Raw genomic sequence first — 18,731 nt, 5'->3', positions numbered from 1 at the left:
ATGACAACAGTTATTGATATCATAAAAGAAAAGTAAGAAATATTTATGTTTTTCAAAAAAAATTAAATAGTGGCATTTTGTAAAGAAAAACTTAATGGATGTTAAGTTTCGACAATGATCTTATATTAAGAGAAAAACAAAAAGTAAAATCATACTCTCTACCCAATGATAGTTGTCATATTTAAAAGAAAAAAAATCAATAATTATCATTTTTAATTTTTAATGTAATATTAATAATATTTTTTTACTATTTATATCTTTAATAAATATTATCTGTATTAATTTTAAGTTATTACTTTTTACTTTACATTCATAATAATGAAAATCAAATTAAAAATGTTAATTCGCTGTCACCTAATTCATCTCTTGGGATCAGATGATTAAAAAAATGTTTAAATCAAAGCATTTGTAATGTTTTCTTTTTATTTATCTTTTCCTATTCTCAAAGGCGGATCTTAGGGAATCAGGTGACTACAACCACTATAAAGTTCCCAATAATTTTTAAAAAATTACCACTATATTTTTATTTTTTTGTTTGAGTAATATCATTGAAACATAATTTGACACAAAATAAGACATAAATACAAAATATGATCCTCTTTATTTTACAAAGTACTATGTTTGTGTCATATTTTGTATTTCAATAACATTACTTCTTTTTTTATGAGATACATTTGACTTATAATTTGAGCAACAAAAATTGATCTATTTGATCCATAGCATGAATAAAATATATCAATTTTTGTTGACCAAATTATAATCCAAATGTCTATCGTAAAAAAAATAGGAAGGAATTATTTATAAAAAAATTTATAAAAATAACTACTATAATTATAAAATAAACTAAAATTTTCAACCTAAATTCCAACTATATGAAAAGTGAATTTTATCTAGAGATATAATTGTGAATTTTATACAGAGATATAAAAATCAAACCAAATGATCATATGATATAAAAAATTTAACCAAAACTAATTAAATTAGATTAATATTTTTTATGAGTTTGAGTCCAAGTTGAATTAAACTAATAAATTCGACCTTTATTGATTTGAGACATAATTCCACGTAATTTTAAAATAGATCGCATAATACTCAAACCAAATCATTATCTTTTATTAACACTATGTCAATATGGATAGCTTAAATATTATTTTGTATTTTAATATATATATATATATATATATATATATATATATATATATATATGTGTGTGTATATATATATAATTGTCCTTGTAGTTAGTTGTACTAATAGTGTAAAAATTTGGATTTAATTTGTATACATCAACAATGTAAAGATATTTTATATTGTCAATTAATCATAACCGTCAGATTAATAAAACAATTTGACTTTTATTATAATTACTTTTAAAGTCACACTTATGGATGGTTATGATTTGCTGACAGTGTACATTTTTTTTATATTGACAACATAACAATTAAACTATAAAATTTTAGTATTTGAAAAAAAAAATAGATTTTTAGAAACTAATTTTTAACTATTAAAATTGTCAATCAAATTTGATTTATTAACTCTATCTTATAAGCGTTAAGAGTTTGATCGTCAATATATTTTTATATATTTACAACTTAAAATTTTTATATACAATACTATGTTATACATTTTTATTTCTTTGTTAAAATTTTAAAAATTTGACCACCTCAAAAAATTTTGTTCAAGCTCTACTACTACTAGTATTTCTTTTATGGCAGATGCTGACAATTATATAACTTGGTAATTATGTACTATCAAATAAGCAAATACTTTGATTTCAAAATTAATTTCTCAAGATAAATAATTTAAAATATTATCTTCAATAAACTATTAGGATATTGAGTTTAATACCTCTTTGTAATTAGATCTACCATAAAGAATTTATGATTCCACCAATTTCGAAAATTTTACACTTGTACTACAATTGATATTTCTCTTTTGACAGTGTTAGTTGGATGACAAATTCACACATGTACTACAAAGTAATGCATGAGAATAAATTCGATATGATGTTGTATTATTGTACAACGTGCATATGGTTGACAATGGGTAGGGTATTATAGTACTCGTTTATATATATGTGATTTAAAAAAATATTCATACCCGTATTTGTACCTTTTTAGATATCAACTTTAACATTTGTATTCTTACCCTTTGAGTTTTTAAGTGTTTGTACCCATACTCGTTATCGATATTCTAACTATTATAATTTTTTTTATTATTTGAGGTGCTTATCTTTCGATTATAAATATTGTAGTGGTCTAATGATATCAATAGATATTAAAACATAAAAAAAAATAATTTATTAAACTAAAAACTAACATAATATAATATAATATAATATAATATAATATAATATAATATAATATAATATAATATAATAAATAATATATTTACAAAAGTGTGGGTAGGAGTTGGGGTAGATACTATGGTATCCGTACCTGCACTCATACCGTTCAATTTTATAGATATTTACTTATCTTTGTTTTTGTAAGACCCATAATTTTAAAGTACCCTTTTATGTATTTTTGGTGTATTTTGGATTTTGGCTCGGAGGCTTTTTAAGCCAAAGTTAATTATATTTTGGAGTTTTATAATCAAAAAGATATTTCGATGCCAATTAGAATTTCTCGTCGATAAATAAATTGAAATCCCTATTTACATATATCTAAAACTCGCATTTTGAAGTATAATAATTTGTTTTACGAATGTTATATAAGGAGAGTTGATTAGACATTTAAAATTATATTATATTTATTTATTTTGAAAAAATAAATATATTGTATCTAAATTTATAAGAATATTGCTAAAAATATGTATTAATATTTATATTAAAAAAAGTTTATTCATAATTTTATTCCGTGCTTGCACGAACTCAAATTACACTAATTATTAACGAACTCAATTACACTAATTATTATTATAACAATTTATTTGTGTCAAAAGTATTTAATTATTGCCAACCTAGATTTGGTCATGGACTTTATGCGCTTGTATGTATTTACCAGTCATATATATGATCATTATAGTGTGGACATATAGAACCGTATAAAGTGAGTACGATAATTTTCTGGTTTCTTAAAACACTGCACATGTCTCCAATTTCATATTATTAGAAAAAACAAAACTCCAATTTCATTGTGCAAAGTTGTTGAGTATAGGTAAAGTGTGAATGAAAATGTATGAAATGTGTGAGTATGAGTAAATTATGTATGATGACTCATATTCATTGTTAATCATTGTCTGAGTATGGAATGTGTGAGTATGAAAATATAAGGTATGGAATGTGTGAGTATGAAAATATAAGGTATGAATGATTCATGCGTGTGTTATTCATTGTGCAAAGTTATTGATCAATTCTTATTCATTTTTTTGATTCTCCAATCTTTATGATCTTCTATGCCCCAAAACTCAACAGATAAATAAAAATAAATATTGTTTCTGCATGATAACTCTTCGTATCTATTATGTGACCGCTTTTTTTAGACGAAACAAAATCTATTGTTTAAAATGATTATCCTCCTTATTATTGTTTTACACACTCATATATCTTGAGAATCAATTGAATTCCTGTGTATATATTTTCAAGTGTAAAAATACTTAAAATATTTTTATATTTTTCATATATTTCAAATTCCAACATTTATTATCATAAAACAATTTTTTGAAACACTATAACAATCAATAATGAAACTGGATTAGTTTAGAAAGACTGTAACGTACAACATCGAATGACAATATTGTAAAATGTACATTCGCTACATTGAAAACAAAATAATTGAGGCAGGGGTTACAATGTGGGGACAAGTGTGTTTAGCTTTAGTTGAAGGCATAACAAACGCTAGTCATTCTTGTAATTTAAGATTCCTATTAGACAACTTCCAAGAATAATAATTGCCCCAATTTGGAGTGTGTGATTTTTTTTTTAATCCCTAATTTTTGCATTGACCTTTTCAATCCACCGCGATGCTCTAATTTTTGTCTAGGTCGCATTTTCAAGTTTTCAACCTACCGAGCCCACTTTTCAATCATTTTTTTTTGTTTGTTTTTTCTTTTCAAGCATAATATTTTTTGATTGCATATAAATTTACTGGAAGTGGAAATTCCTTCCCATCTATTTCTATGAGTAATAGAGCTCCCCCAAAGAAAGCTTTTTTCACAACATATGGTCCATCGTAATTCGTAGTCCATTTTCCACGAGAATCATTTTTTATGGGCAACATTTTCTTTAACACTAAGTCCCCATCTTGAAACTCTCGATAACAAACTTTTTTCTCATATGCTTTTTTAAGTATTTTTTGATATAGCTGGCCATGACACAGAGCTATCATTCTTTTTTCTTCAATGAGATTCAATTGGTCATATCGTGATTGAACCCGCTCTGTCTCTTCTTGTTTTGTTTCCATCAAGACTCTGATAGAAGATATTTCAACTTCAATGGGAAGTACTGCTTCCATTCCATACACTAATGAGAATGGAGTTGCCCCTGTTGAGGTGCGAACAAATGTTTTGTAGCCATGTAATGCAAAGGGAAGCATTTCATGCCAATCCTTATATGTATCCACCATCTTTTGTATGATCTTCTTGATATTCTTATTTGCTGCTTCTACAGCCCCATTCATTTTTGGACGATATGGCGAAGAATTATGGTGTTGAATTTTGAAACTATCACACAACTCCTTCATCATTTTATTATTCAGATTGGTCGCATTGTCAGTGATTATCTTATTTGGCAAGTCGTATCGGCAAATCAATTATCTTTTGATGAATTTGACAACCACACGTCACATTGGCAAAAGAAGCGGCTTCAACCCATTTTATGAAATAATCAATAGCTATTAGGATAAACTGGTGCCCATTTGAAGCTTTAGGCTCGATGAGTCCAATATCCCCACATTGAAAACGACCATGGTGATGTTAAAACGTTCAAAGAGGTGGACGATACATGTACTTTATCATCATAGATTTGACATTTATGACATTTCTTTACGTAACTAAAGCAATTGGACTCCATGGTCAACCAATAGTAGTCAACCCTTAAAAATTTTCATGCCATTATGTGCCCATTTGTATGAGTTCCAAAAGAACCTTCGTGAATCTCTTGAATTATTTTCTTCGCTTCTATTTTATCCACACATCTGAGGATAATCATATCATGATTTCTATTATAAAATACATCATCATTTAAAAAGAAATTCATTGACAATCTCCTTAAAATCCTTTGGACGTTCTCTGAAATATCCAATGGATATTCCTTATTCTTAACATATGATTTGATTTCATAAAACCATGGCTTGCCGTCAGACTCTTCTTCTATTGATAAGCAATATGTTGGCTTATCATTTTGTCGAATTTTTATGATTGACACATCCTGACCGACGCTTATTTTGAACATTGATGGCAATGTAGCCAGAGCGTCGGCCAATTGGTTTCCTTCTCGAGGAATATAGTGAAAAGTGATCTGCTCAAAGTGTTCTACCAATTTGGCTTGTTTAAAATTGTAATTTGATTTGACTTAATTTTTATGCAATTTTATTTGCCTTAATATTGTAATTTGATTTGACTTAATGTTTAAAATTGTAATTTCTTTTTTTTTTTTTTGTTAATAATTATGAATGCATATATATATATATATATATATATATATTATATGTTTTTTTTAAGATTTCATAAATATAAAAAAAATAAAGACAGCATAAAAAGAATATAATTTTAATGGGCTGGACAAAATTGAGGTACTACATATTTTCATCAAATAGAAGGACTAGTCCTCCTATTTTAAATCAGACATTTTTTGTCCATTTCTATGTTACGAGTTCCTATGTCACGTCATTTAAAATATTTTAATTAATAATATATAAATAATTAATGCATATAAAAGATTCTACGTAACGAGTTTCTATATCACATCATTTAAAATATGTCAAATCACGATTTTTTTAATTACATGATTATGCAATTAAACCTTTATTTTAATTCTCCTATCTGAGACAATTCTTATTTTATGTTATACTCTATTTGATCATTATTATAAGAAAAAAATTAATTTCTCAAATTTTAAATTTTTTTGTTAAGTTGAGATTAAGTTTTTACATTTTAAATCAAATTTATTAAATTGTCCATTTTTAATGTCAAATACTTATTTATCTGTATTAAATATTTTTGAATTAAATGAAAAGGATATTAAGAATAATTACATTAAACGATTCAATAGTGATTAATTAACTTTTACTTATAATTATAATTAAGATTTAAAATATTTCTATCGATGAATTTCATCATAATGGAGTACGGATTATACTTCAAACTTAATGTCACTTTCATAATGAATAATACTACAAAACTTTGGTAAAAAAAAAATGAAAATGAATACTACAAAACAAAGACAAACTCATAAAATAACATAGACAAATAAAAATTTCTATAGGTTGCTTTGAGACGGATGTGTGGTTGGCCAACCAAGGCCAAAATTTAAGGGAAACCATGGCTTTGAGTTTCATTAAGTTTTATTTTTCTTGCTTAAATTTAAAATAATCAGTGCGTTGATAATTTGGATGTCAGAATCAATGAAATTTAAAAATATCTCCCAATTGAATTTATTATTATTATTATTATTATATTAGTCCTTATCGAACAATAGACTAAAATGATTAATTAATTAATTAAAAATTTATTTTATTTTATAAAGTATTTAAAAATAATAATAAATAACTAATGGGTTTGCTAATTTAATATGTGTAAATTAGCAAGTAAATCTTAAGATGTAATATTGACAAGTTGTAAGTTAAGTCCTTCGAGAATTTGTTAACTTGCACTAACTAAATTTTTTATTGGAATAAATTAGCAAGAAATTTGAGTGTAAATTTACAAACTCTATCAACAATTCGTTTTAAAAAGATATGAATAAGAAGTGGAGAACGTGATTTACTACAGTTAGTTCCTTTCTACTGAAGTGTAGTTAAACACAATAAAACTATTTGATTAAGATTAAATGATTAAAATTTTAACCTTAAATTTTAAATATTAAAATTAATTAAAATATAAACCATCTAATATTGATGGACGGTCCAGATGACCCGACTCCACTATAGAGAAATGCACCCAAATTCAAGAAGCATAAGCTGGCACACGTGAGGGTGGAACTAGAGTGGCCATATAGTTGTTGTTTGTTTCCTTAAATAACAAAGCCATGTGATGGGATAAGCATTATTAACAATGTACTAGAAGCATTGCAAGCCACAACGTCTTGGGGGTGTCGTAAAGCACGATCGTGCATCGCTTTCATGATTAAGCATGTTGGTTTTTGCGTGATTTAGTGTTAATGTGTCTAACCCATACGTACACTGCTTTCAATGTACTAATCTAATACTATTGGACAAACTACAAGTACCCAAAATTCCTCAATAGAGCACACTTGTTCAATATGTATTAGGTCGTTGGATATATTGAATCAAAAGACTTAACAAATACTTCATCACTTATAATACACATGACTCTTAAAATATTAATGAGTGTAAGAGAAGTAAATTATTCTCATCGATCAAATCATAATTTATTAAGATCAAAATAAAAAGTTGTATAATTTTTTTAAAAATTATGTGACATTTTTAATTATGATCATTCATATATTGTTATATAATTAAAATTTAACGATTTCACTCTCTTGTATTAAAATTTTTCTCACTTGGTGTATTCGTAGGAGTGACCTATTTATAAAAATAATTCTCTAAATAAATGCAATATTAATTACATTTTTTGTAGAATAATTATATCGTCTAATTAATATATACTACTTGCAACACTCTTAAGAGTCTATTTGGTTCAACATAGGAGATTAGATGAGTCGAAAATAAGAGAAAGACACACATGTTTGATTCATGAAAAGAGATTATTTTAATTTTTTTTTTTTTTTATGTTTAATTCAAGAGGACATACAATTTAAATGAGTTTTAAGTTATATTGAGTTTTTTCCCTCTTCTCCCCTCCAAATTTCCAAAAATTGAAGAGAAACAAAATGAAGTTAAAGAAGGAATTTTGTCTCCCTTTCACTCCCTCTTAAAAATATAACCAAACACAAACTTAAAATCTTTTCTCCCTTCCCACCCCTTCTCTTTTGTCTACCTTCAACCCATCAAACCCGAGGTCAATATCATTCATTTTGAATTTATGATAAACAAAACATCTATACTTAATAAGACTAATTTAATACAAAGTATTATTCCACTTCTCACTTTCCTAAAATTTGAAATCTAAAAATTTCACCATTGTTATATAAAATCTATTTCAATTTTTTATTTATTTATATAGCTATTATTCATTTATTCTACTCATAATTATAACTAGCATGTATAACACTCTAAATCTCAAATCTATTTTTAAGGTCTATTTCATCTATATTTATTTAAAAGACAACAAAAAAATTTATAACGTATCAAAATTATTTTGCGTCTTAAGGGCAAAAGATCACACATTTCAAATCATAAAAGAAATTCAAAAAGAAACATAACATAATATTAGTCTCAAAATAGGCACTTCCAACATATTTTGAAATAAAAACTAAAAGATAAATTTGTTTCAAATCCTATAAATTCATTCATACATTACTTAAAGCCGAAATATAAAATAGCATAATATCAAAAGAAACTATTAAAAGAATATAATAATAAGCTTCATAGACGATATAACATCATAAAATAACTATTTCCTATATGTCTCTTGTTGAGCATTTGCATCATTGCAATGCTAAAAACGAATGACGAAGGGTGAACAATGAAATGATATTAAAGTGTAAAGTACTTCATTTGATCTCAAATATAAGAGAATGTTTGGTCAACGATAATTAATATATTTGGTCCAAATTTGAGTATGAAATAACAAATTGCATCATTACATCTCATAGTATAACTTAATCATAACAACATATAGGAATATTTGCACGTGCACATATTTACAATTTTATTAATATACATATATTCAAATATTTACACATATTCATAAGTATGCAATGCAAATGTTATATTTTTCACCATGTAACACTTCTTATAAATGTGATATCACACTACTCTAAATAGTTGGAAGAAATATGACACTGCGTCCTCCTCTTGAACGGACATCTTCTAGACCATGTAGTCTCACTCAATATCATAACTTGACGATCACTATTTGGTGTAAAAATGTGTTGTATGCTAGCTTTCGACCCTGAAGAATTACTCCCACACCACCTAAGAATTTCTCATCCCAATACCACCAAGATCACTTGTGATTGTCACCCCAAGACCTAAAGTAGTGCACTTCCCCATCATCTCATTGGGTTACTTAACCCTCTTAATATCATGAATGCAACACAACACGATACATAGACCTTAATTTGGGGTCTTAGCTCTCACCATGTAACACTTCTTATGAATGTGATACTACACTAATCTAAAGTAGCTGGAAGGAATGTGACACTATGTCCTTCTCTCGGATGAACATCTTCTAGTCCTTGTAGTCTCACTCAATATCATAAACCGTAAGTCAATATTTGGTGTTTAGTGGGTGTAAAGATGTGTTGTACATTAGCTCTCGACATTGAAGAAATACTCCCATACCACCTAGAAATTTCCCACCCAAATACCACCAATGTACTTCCCTTCATCTAATTGGGTTACTTAACCCTCTTAATATCATGAATGCAATATAACACAAAATCCTTAATTTGGAGTCTTAGCTCTCTCCTTTACCATCATCTCCTCATATTTCTAACTCACTTCTTACTCTCGGAAAACTATCACGAGCCTAGAAATAAAAAATAAGGATGAATTATATGAAATTTTAAGCGTCGAAAGCTTAAGAAACTAAAATATGCACCTATAAATTCGTTTTTGAGTTCTTATTTTTTTTTTTTTTTAAATGAGGATAGAAAAATTATTATTAATAATATTGACTCTAATGGTAAATTTAAAACTATCCAATATATAATTTGAACTATGTTCTTTGAAGTTAAAATATTTAACTTTTACCATTAAACTAACATAAAGTGTATCTGCAATGTATAATAGCATTTCGATAAAGTCTCAATTTATTTTAATTTATAAAGACTAAAATTTTTTATGAAAAATACTTTAGAGAATAAAGATCGAGAAAAAATTTATAGAAATCAAAACTAAATTTTAAAATTTTATAAGAATTAAAAATATGTTTAATCTCTAATAATAATATTAATTAGAAAGAAAAAAAAAAGGCTTCATTGTCTTTCCCAATTCTTTTCCTCTACACAATTACAAGACAGTTTTTGAACTTTACTCTCCAAACCAATTTTTCTTATATAGTTTACAAATGGATGATAGAAAGGGAACCATTTCTAAATATCATTTGACTTAGCTTATTCTAGCTTTCCCCTGTTTTCCTCTGTTTTTGTCTCCCTTACACTGTTACATGCTCTCTTTTGAGGTCCTTGAAAGTTATATCCCCTTTAAGTTTCTAACATGGAGACATTTGTGAGAATTCATTTCTATCTGTCAAATTTTCTGAAGTTCCCAAACTTTTGGAACCTTGGAATGACAATATATGTTGGTGAAATAACTAGTTAGTATTGATACTTAATTATCCCATTCCAATCTCAAATAAAAAAATAATAATAAATAAAAACTCCTTGTGAATAATAGAATGTACTCCACTTGTGGTTTCCATGCATGGTTACTATCTTCCAAAGTATGAATAGGTATTTTACAAACCAAGAAGTATGTAGTAGAGTAGAGTAATTGGAAGGGCTATTAACATCCCAAATATAACCCTGCAATTCAATTAATTAAAAAATGAGTCAATTTCATTGGTATTAGACATTATGAGTAAGCTTAACAATTAATAAATATGTGATTAAAAATAAATAAGAAGGTTAATTTAATTGCTTACGCTGTACTAAGAATGGCTGGATGGACATTGTACTCTTTTGCAAACACAAATGGAACAATCCCTTGTGGAAGTGCTGCCTATATATTTTCAACCACATCATTAAATATCCTACTCATTTAAAATGAACACCTTGTTTTATAAAGTAAATTAAGTAATATCATCTATTAAATAATAAATCCAAAGTAAATATAGTTGGTATATCATAATCAATTATAATAATAACAGCTCTTGATTTTTTCACTTTATACTTTAATCAATTTAGATGATCCATATTCCATTATTAATTATTGCAAGTTAACAATCTCATAATTTTGCTTCATTATTATTTATTTCTGATAGCAATCATTGTAGGTAAATAAATAAAATCACTTATAATAAATTGAAGGCAAGTTGATCAAATTTAACGAAAAATGCTAACAACAAAATCTTTTTCAACACAATTTTTTTAGAGTTAAATTCTCTTGTGTTTCATCAATTTTATGTGTGGTCCACGTAATTTAATAAGACACATTTGAATTTAAGTGAGAACTATGATGAAAAGAATATGTTAGAAAGTGTGTTTACAACCATCCTCTTTATTATTTTTTAAAAAGAACCATCCACTTTATTTGAAACATATTTAATATGTTAAGAGAAATATGAGCATAAATATGATGAGAATAGTATAAGTGGATAATTAACCTGAACAATAGCTACATGTAGGAGGGTACCACGGAGGCCAACGGCTATAGCAGCTGCAGCCATAACTGCTGGACCAGCTATGAATCGTATAGCCATGGCAAATGAGGCAACAGAATTCCCACATGCAATTATCTTTGGTTGAAGAGCCATGAACAAACCTAAATAAAATAAAATAAAATACAAATATCAATTCCAAGTTTCCAACCACCATCAAACTCAAGTTATCTATAATTCGAATCAAAATTTATTTTATTTTCGATCGGAAAAAAACTCAAACTATATAATTAAAAACCGAAAATAAAAATAAATAAAAGACATTAATGTATACTACTATATATCAAAAAGAAAATTCATTTAAGATACATAAAATGTTTTATAAAAAAATTGTATGTTTCAAATTAAGATAGATTTATCTAAATTACGATGAAATATAATTTTATAAAAATTAAAAATTATAACTTTTATAAAGTTTCCATAATTCAATGTGATTCTAACATATCTACTTGATTTTAATTATAGTTCTTAAGAAAATACTATTTTCAGTATTATATACAAGATAAAATTGAAATTGAGTTAACAAATAAAATATATCAAGTTTTATAAATTATGACATATATGGCTTATTGATTCCATTATTTCAACTACTATGGTTAATTAGGGTAGAGGTCACCACCACGGTTGTCCATTGTGTCTGGGAGCACAAGGAAACGTAGTTTAAAATTGGGTCCCCTATGTCGGGGACATCATGCTCAACAAGTGAACTATATATCATATAGTACACACCTTTTGATCAAAGAAGAAAAAAAAAAGGTACACAACTTGGTAAACAAACAAACAAACAACAACACTAGAATGGACGGCTATGAGTTGCTTTCTTTCTTTGCCCCAAAATCCATGCTTTTCACATATTCATATATACCCACCCATATTCAATCACATGGGATTGCATTTTACTCCTACAACTTTTTCTATGATTATAACATAATTAAAAACATCTTTTTGAAAAAGTAGTGACATAAAGTTCTTACTCGTTCAACAAACAAATTCTCATATAAATTAAACAAATAAATATTTAAGGAGTCCATATATATATATATGAATTCTAGAGTCCGTTGTATAATACTAAAAAACATTAAACAAGAAAATGGCACTGATACAACACCCAAATATATTTTAGAAAATACACATTTATTTATAAATAATGCTTAAATGCACAAAAAAGAGACACTAAGTAGTGATTTATGGATAAAATTAAGAATCATTGTATGAGTACATGAATTTGGAGAAGAAATGGATTTTGCTACAACTCACCTAAGCTGAACATAGCCATTCCAAGACCAGCATCAGACAATATTGAAATTGATTTCTCTATTATTTTAGGCATATGCACATCCCACCTGCATTCAAACAACCAATAATATTAAAAATAATTACTTTACTCATTTATTTATTATAAAAATCATAAGAGAGAAAAATAAAACAGCTATTACTGATTTATCAATTATTACAATCCAAACTTGTTTTTTATTTATTTATTAATTGTTGACTTTAATAAAATTTATATACCTACCTAAAGGCAACAAGGGACCATATGACACCAATGAGACTTGAATAAGTGTTGGGATTACGGATAAGCTTCCTCCAAACCATAATTAGTATGAGACGGGTCATGACACTCGCCGGAGGCATATGTTTTCCGACACCGGAATCCGCGACTCCGGTGGCTTTAGGGTGGACCTCTGTTGTTGAATTGGAGCCCAACTTGTTAAGCCCATTGGGCTCTTCTTTCTCTCTCATGTCTCCAATTTGTTCTCCTCCCTTCACTCCATGAAACTTGAAGTCCTCTTCCCCACCATGTTCCCCTTCTTGGCCACCTTCAATTTAACCCAAATTACAAACCCATCATTATATAAATAATAAACATTTTTACAAAATTAAAAAACCTTAAGTAATAATAGTAATATCTTAAACAAGATTTAATTAAATCGCACTAGTTTTTTTTAATTCAAAATCTAATGCATCTCAAAGTTTTCAACTAAAAACTAATCACCGTAGCAATTTGTGTATCATAGGTTTTTCCCTTATAATCATTGAACTAAGGGATTAGTTCTTAAATTGCCCTAGCTATTGCCAAACTTAGATGCTCTTAAGCTCAACATAATTCTCCATATTATAATTAATCTAATAGCTAAGATTATTATATCTCGGTTATTTAATTAACTCAACAATACAACAAAGAGAGATTATGTAGTACAAGATTCAAATCTATAATCAACCACAATTATAGTTACAACTTCAATAGTCTATACTTCGATAGTCAAAATTAATGCTTGAGTTTTGCAAAATTACAGTAATTCATAGTTTTTATTGAAATTGTGATAATACATCATGATACAGTTAAATTCCACGTAATCCAAATATGCGCTAATTGTAATTTAAAATGTTGATTTTGAGAAAGAAAAAAAAAGGAAAAAAATAATGAATTGCTGCTACCTTTGTTATTGGTTTCACCATTTTGATTATGTTCATCAGCCACCACCATCCTAATCTCTTTAGCACCCTCTTCAGATTGTTCAGAATTCCGAAACACATTAAGACCAGCACTTTCTGAAACCGGAGATGCACTTGAGCTCCACACGAACATATGCAACTCTTTAGCATCCTGAGAACTCTTTGTCTGCAAAGAAACCTGCTGCTGTGGTTGCGGTTGCTGCTGCAACAAATTTTGACTTTGATTTTGATTCTTCAAACTTTTAGTACCGGATGAGAATTCCGGATTCGGCACCGGATACGAAGCTGGCACAGTTTGCGCCGGATAAAATCCAAATCTCGGGGAACTTACACCATTCTCTTCGAAATTCGAAGGTCTGGGAGTGGGTCCCCGAGAAGAAGATTGAACCGAATACAAATCATTAGCTCCAAAATTAGAATGCCTAGGCTGAAACCCCATCATAGAGTAAAATTCTGCGTGGTTAAAATTAGATCCTCTTGGAGTGGAGCTGAGACTATAAATCTCAGCTCCAGTCAAATTCGATGGTCGCGGAGTACTCATCATGAATGACCTCCGCGACGCATTAGATTTCCTAACGGTAACATGTAACTTCCCATCATCTCCTACAGCCGCATCCGTTTCAAGAAAATCCCTTCCATCCAACGAAACAACGTCGGAACCGACTTTAAATGAAACGATGGAAGCCGCGGTTTCAGGAAACTGTTCCATGATTAAAAGCTTAGCGCCACGGTACTCAAAAAGAAAGAGTAAAAGTGTGTACCAAATGATACATTGAAGAACAACAATTTGAACCATTAAGCTTCCAGAATAATCACCATACATAGCAATTAAAAGTGGAATTCCCATAACTAAAGTGTTTGGGAGTGTTGAAAGTGAAAAAATGGTTATCATCCATTCTAAACTTCCATTTTTGGTGAAATTTGTCCATAAAGAAAGTCCGAAAAGCATGATGATTTTTTGGAGTGTGTCTGCTGCTATGAATCTGAAATTCATTTGGTATGGATTGTTTGATGAGATGAAATGGAAGGAGAGGAGAGGGACGGCGAAAATCGCGACGAAACGGTTTATACCGGAGCATTGGTCCGGCGAGAAAATCTTCCACCAACGGACTGAACCATAGGCTAAGAGCATTGCAACGTATAAGGGAACAACGGCGGTTAAGACTGTGTATAGATCTTTCAATGTTATCATTTTGGTTTGTATAGTTTTATGATTTTTTCTGGTGAAAGTTTATGTGAGGAAAGGGAATTAAATGAAAATTGTTGGAATAGGGAATGGTGTTAAATGGGAAAGAAAACCGTTAGTTAGTTAGTTAAGTGCGTGTGCTGTTGTAGCTGCTGATTCTCTGCGAAATTTCGGGGAGTAGTTTGGAGAAGTGTACTAGAACTGATTTGTTGTGAGATTCTGAGAGGATGAGGGTTTAGAATGAGAAAGTGTCAGAGAAGGTAGGGGTAGTAGTGAGTGTGAATTTGTAATAATTTTAGAGTACAAAGGTGTGTGTGTCACTTGCATAGTATATATAGGGTATAAGCATATCACACAATTAACATTTGGATATGTCAGTTATTTAATTTTAAAATAAAAAAAAAAATTAAAGTTAAGGTGTCTCTACAAGTAAAATTTGATGAGGAGATTGAAATTTTATAATGGTTTATTAACTAATACTTTGATTGCGGTGTTAAGGTGCGATTGGTAATCATAGAAAAATCTGCATTGTAACACTGCAATGTTTGCAACCTAGTGAGTGTAACAACTGCAATATCGGACTACGTCACATTATTTGAATATTCACACAATTTATTATTTTTATCTTTCTTTTACTTTATATTATAGATTTACAGTGTATTTTATAAGATGATAGTTAACATGAAAGTGGTGGAAATTTGATATGAATATGAAATTTTAGAGATAAAATATTATATATATATATATATATATATATATTGATGTTTAATAAAAATAATTAAATTCATATTCCGAGGATTGTAATATACAGGGATCACAATTTTATCTATAGTTTAAAACACTGCTTTTATCTATATTTTGTATAAAGAGATCATTTATTGAATGACATCTTTATTAAGAAAGTGAATAGCAATATTAATTTGGTTAAAAATTTTACTAGTTTTCTTTTGAAGAGAGATAATTAGTTAATATTATATTATAGTATTTATTGTTAATTGTAGAAAAATAAATAAATGAATTCAAAATTTATTAATAAAAAAATAATTAAAAATTCAAAGAAGATATTAATGAGAAACAAAATTATCAAGAGAATGTTATACATAAGGATAATAGAGATAATATATTAGTTATATTTAGAGATGACAAGATATATACACTTGTGAGCAAGGATCTTTATTGAGACCTATCACAAGTGTTGGTAGCACATTTCACTTATATAAGTAAAGTGTTTAAGTTTATATTTTAAAATAATGTAAAATTAAGTGTAATAGGTGAGTTTGGGGAAGAGGGGTAAGGAGGGGACCAGACAAGAGTGAGGTCGTGAGGTTGGGGCCCAGGGTACCCGTTTGAAAGGGGTTAAGAAGTGACCCATTGCTGTAGTTATGTTAACTTGACATGGTTTAAGATGCATTGCTTTGCTGTTATGTATGGGTCATGTAGGGAATTTGGATTTTTCATTGAAAGGAGATTGGAGAACCTCTTTGCTTCTTCTTTCTCTTTCAAGTTTTACCACCATTTCTATCCTTTCATTTTATTCTCTTTTTCTCTATCTCTCATGTTTACAAAGAGATAGAGACATAACGATATAAAAATTATATACATCAAAATTTATTTATGGTTTTATCTCTCTCATAACATTGATGAAAACATTTTTTCACTCCAAAAACACTGTTTTTTGGCTTGAGAATCCTGCAAGTGGTAAATCAAAGTTTTATGCATTGTACTTGTGTACCGTAAAACTCTTTCTTTAGATTGATTTTTGAGGAAATGTGCAATAACTACACTATACTAGTGATACTCATTTTGTCCCATGAATCACAATCATTTTACATAGATTAAGAAAATGTTTGAATAAAATATATAATATTATTTTTAGTAAACTTATTTACTATTGGTATATTTGATATTATTATTAGTACAAAGTATATTATAGTAAATTGAGAGTAATGCAAATAAAATTAGTTTAATTTTGTTATATTTGTAGGTTTTATTGTATTTATAGTCATTTTATTGTTTTATGCTATTAATTAGGATGTAGTGAGTTTGTTTTTAAATTCTTTTATTTTTATTTTAGGAACTTTGAATTGTATTGTGTTTAATCGAAGTATTTTCAACTGAATTAAATAAATGAAAATCGATTTTCAATAAAAAAAAATAATATTAATTATACGATACAATTAGAAGAAAAAAAAAGTAATTAATATTATTTTGAAGTGTAAAATTAAATCATTTGTTTTGGAAAAAAAAATTATAAGTCAATCATTTATTGTGGTATGAAAATATAATAATGAAACAATTTATATAATTATATATATAATTATAGACACCTTAGAATTGAAAATAAAGTTACAGGGACAATTAAACCAATCTAGTTTTTATTTTAATAAAAAAAAAACATATATTTTTAACCATAGGTATGAACTATCTAACTAAAATTGACAATTATTCGTCGTAAAATTGATTTTTTATTTATAAATAAATGAAATAGTATAATTACTACTAAAAATTCTAACATAAATGATTCTCAAATTTTAATTTAGATATATATTCAACTTAACAATATAACATTTTATCCCAAACTAAAAATTAAAACATCCTTTAAAAAACTCTATTGGACACATAATGTGAATTGTCCTCTTTCAATCAATAATTTCTCCATACAAAACATCAAAGCTTCGAACCGTCACCATTTTAAGGTGCTCAAATTCCACATAACTAACATAAAAGAAAACTTGTTGGTAATTCAATATATTTAATAGTGCAATCTAGATACTTAATTTGAGGAAGCATGTCCATATATATAGTTTAGTAGGAAAAAGTCTCACTTTCTACTTTTATGGAATTAAATAAATCATCAGGATGATTTCTAGTCTCTGTCAATAAAAGTTCACAAAAACTACTTTATGTAAAATAATTGAACTTTACGTAAAGGAAATAACAAACGAAAATCATGCACGAATATAATGGAAGTTTCAATAGTTCGTCTTTTTTTTTTTTCTTCTAGTTTTTCTTTTTTTAGGCTTAGCCTTTTCTATTATCAAAAAGAATCTTTGCTTAAAACATTTAAGTTTGAGCGCTTGTATTAATTAGTACTACAACCTACGAAATGCTCAAAAAAAGTAGTACTACATAGATTAAGGAAAATTCTTATCTTCTACCCCTAAAATTATATCCCTATTCGACATTTTACAATCAAAACTCCATTTTACCTTTTTTTATTAAAAAACAAAAAACATTGTAACTGGCAATCTTAAAGAAGGATTTGCGGAAATAATCAAAGGTTGAAATATTTTTTATCACCAAACTTAATTTAAGTTTTCTAGGTTCAAAAAATTTAAAGTTTGAGTTTTTCCGTATTTCGAAAACTCATACTTTAAGTGATAGTTTATTTTAGGAATATATATATATATATATATATATATATATATATATATATATATATATATATATAATGTGTGTTTATTTT

At 27.7% G+C, this 18,731-nt stretch overlaps 1 protein-coding gene across 1 annotated transcript; it reads right to left on the bottom strand.

Moving 5' to 3' along the window:
- Positions 1–10,545: 10,545 nt before the first annotated feature.
- On the bottom strand, positions 10,546–15,409 carry LOC101502756 (auxin efflux carrier component 4-like). Its single transcript, XM_004498250.4, has 6 exons — positions 14,062–15,409; positions 13,139–13,442; positions 12,880–12,965; positions 11,569–11,726; positions 10,888–10,964; positions 10,546–10,768 (listed from the first exon to the last, which is right to left on the bottom strand). The coding sequence occupies exons 1-6, from the start codon at positions 15,269–15,271 to the stop codon at positions 10,702–10,704; spliced, it is 1,902 nt and encodes a 633-aa protein (XP_004498307.1). The 5' UTR covers positions 15,272–15,409; the 3' UTR covers positions 10,546–10,701.
- Positions 15,410–18,731: the final 3,322 nt, after the last annotated feature.

Source organism: Cicer arietinum, chromosome 4, assembly GCF_000331145.2.
Source record: "Cicer arietinum cultivar CDC Frontier isolate Library 1 chromosome 4, Cicar.CDCFrontier_v2.0, whole genome shotgun sequence".
Taxonomy (NCBI): Eukaryota; Viridiplantae; Streptophyta; class Magnoliopsida; order Fabales; family Fabaceae; genus Cicer; species Cicer arietinum.
The sequence above is the reverse complement of the archived record's forward strand: the minus strand, read 5'-3'. Positions and strand labels throughout refer to the sequence as shown.

Bases quoted from the DNA above. Each gene is read 5' to 3' on its own strand.
- LOC101502756 (XM_004498250.4), bottom strand. From the start codon at position 15,271: ATGATAACATTGAAAGATCTATACACAGTCTTAACCGCCGTTGTTCCC. The intron at 13,443-14,061 runs GTAGCAGCAATT...GTTAAATTGAAG, and splicing joins TGGTGAAACCAATAACAAAG to GTGGCCAAGAAGGGGAACAT. The intron at 10,965-11,568 runs GTTAATTATCCA...GAAAATATATAG, and splicing joins TACATGTAGCTATTGTTCAG to GCAGCACTTCCACAAGGGAT.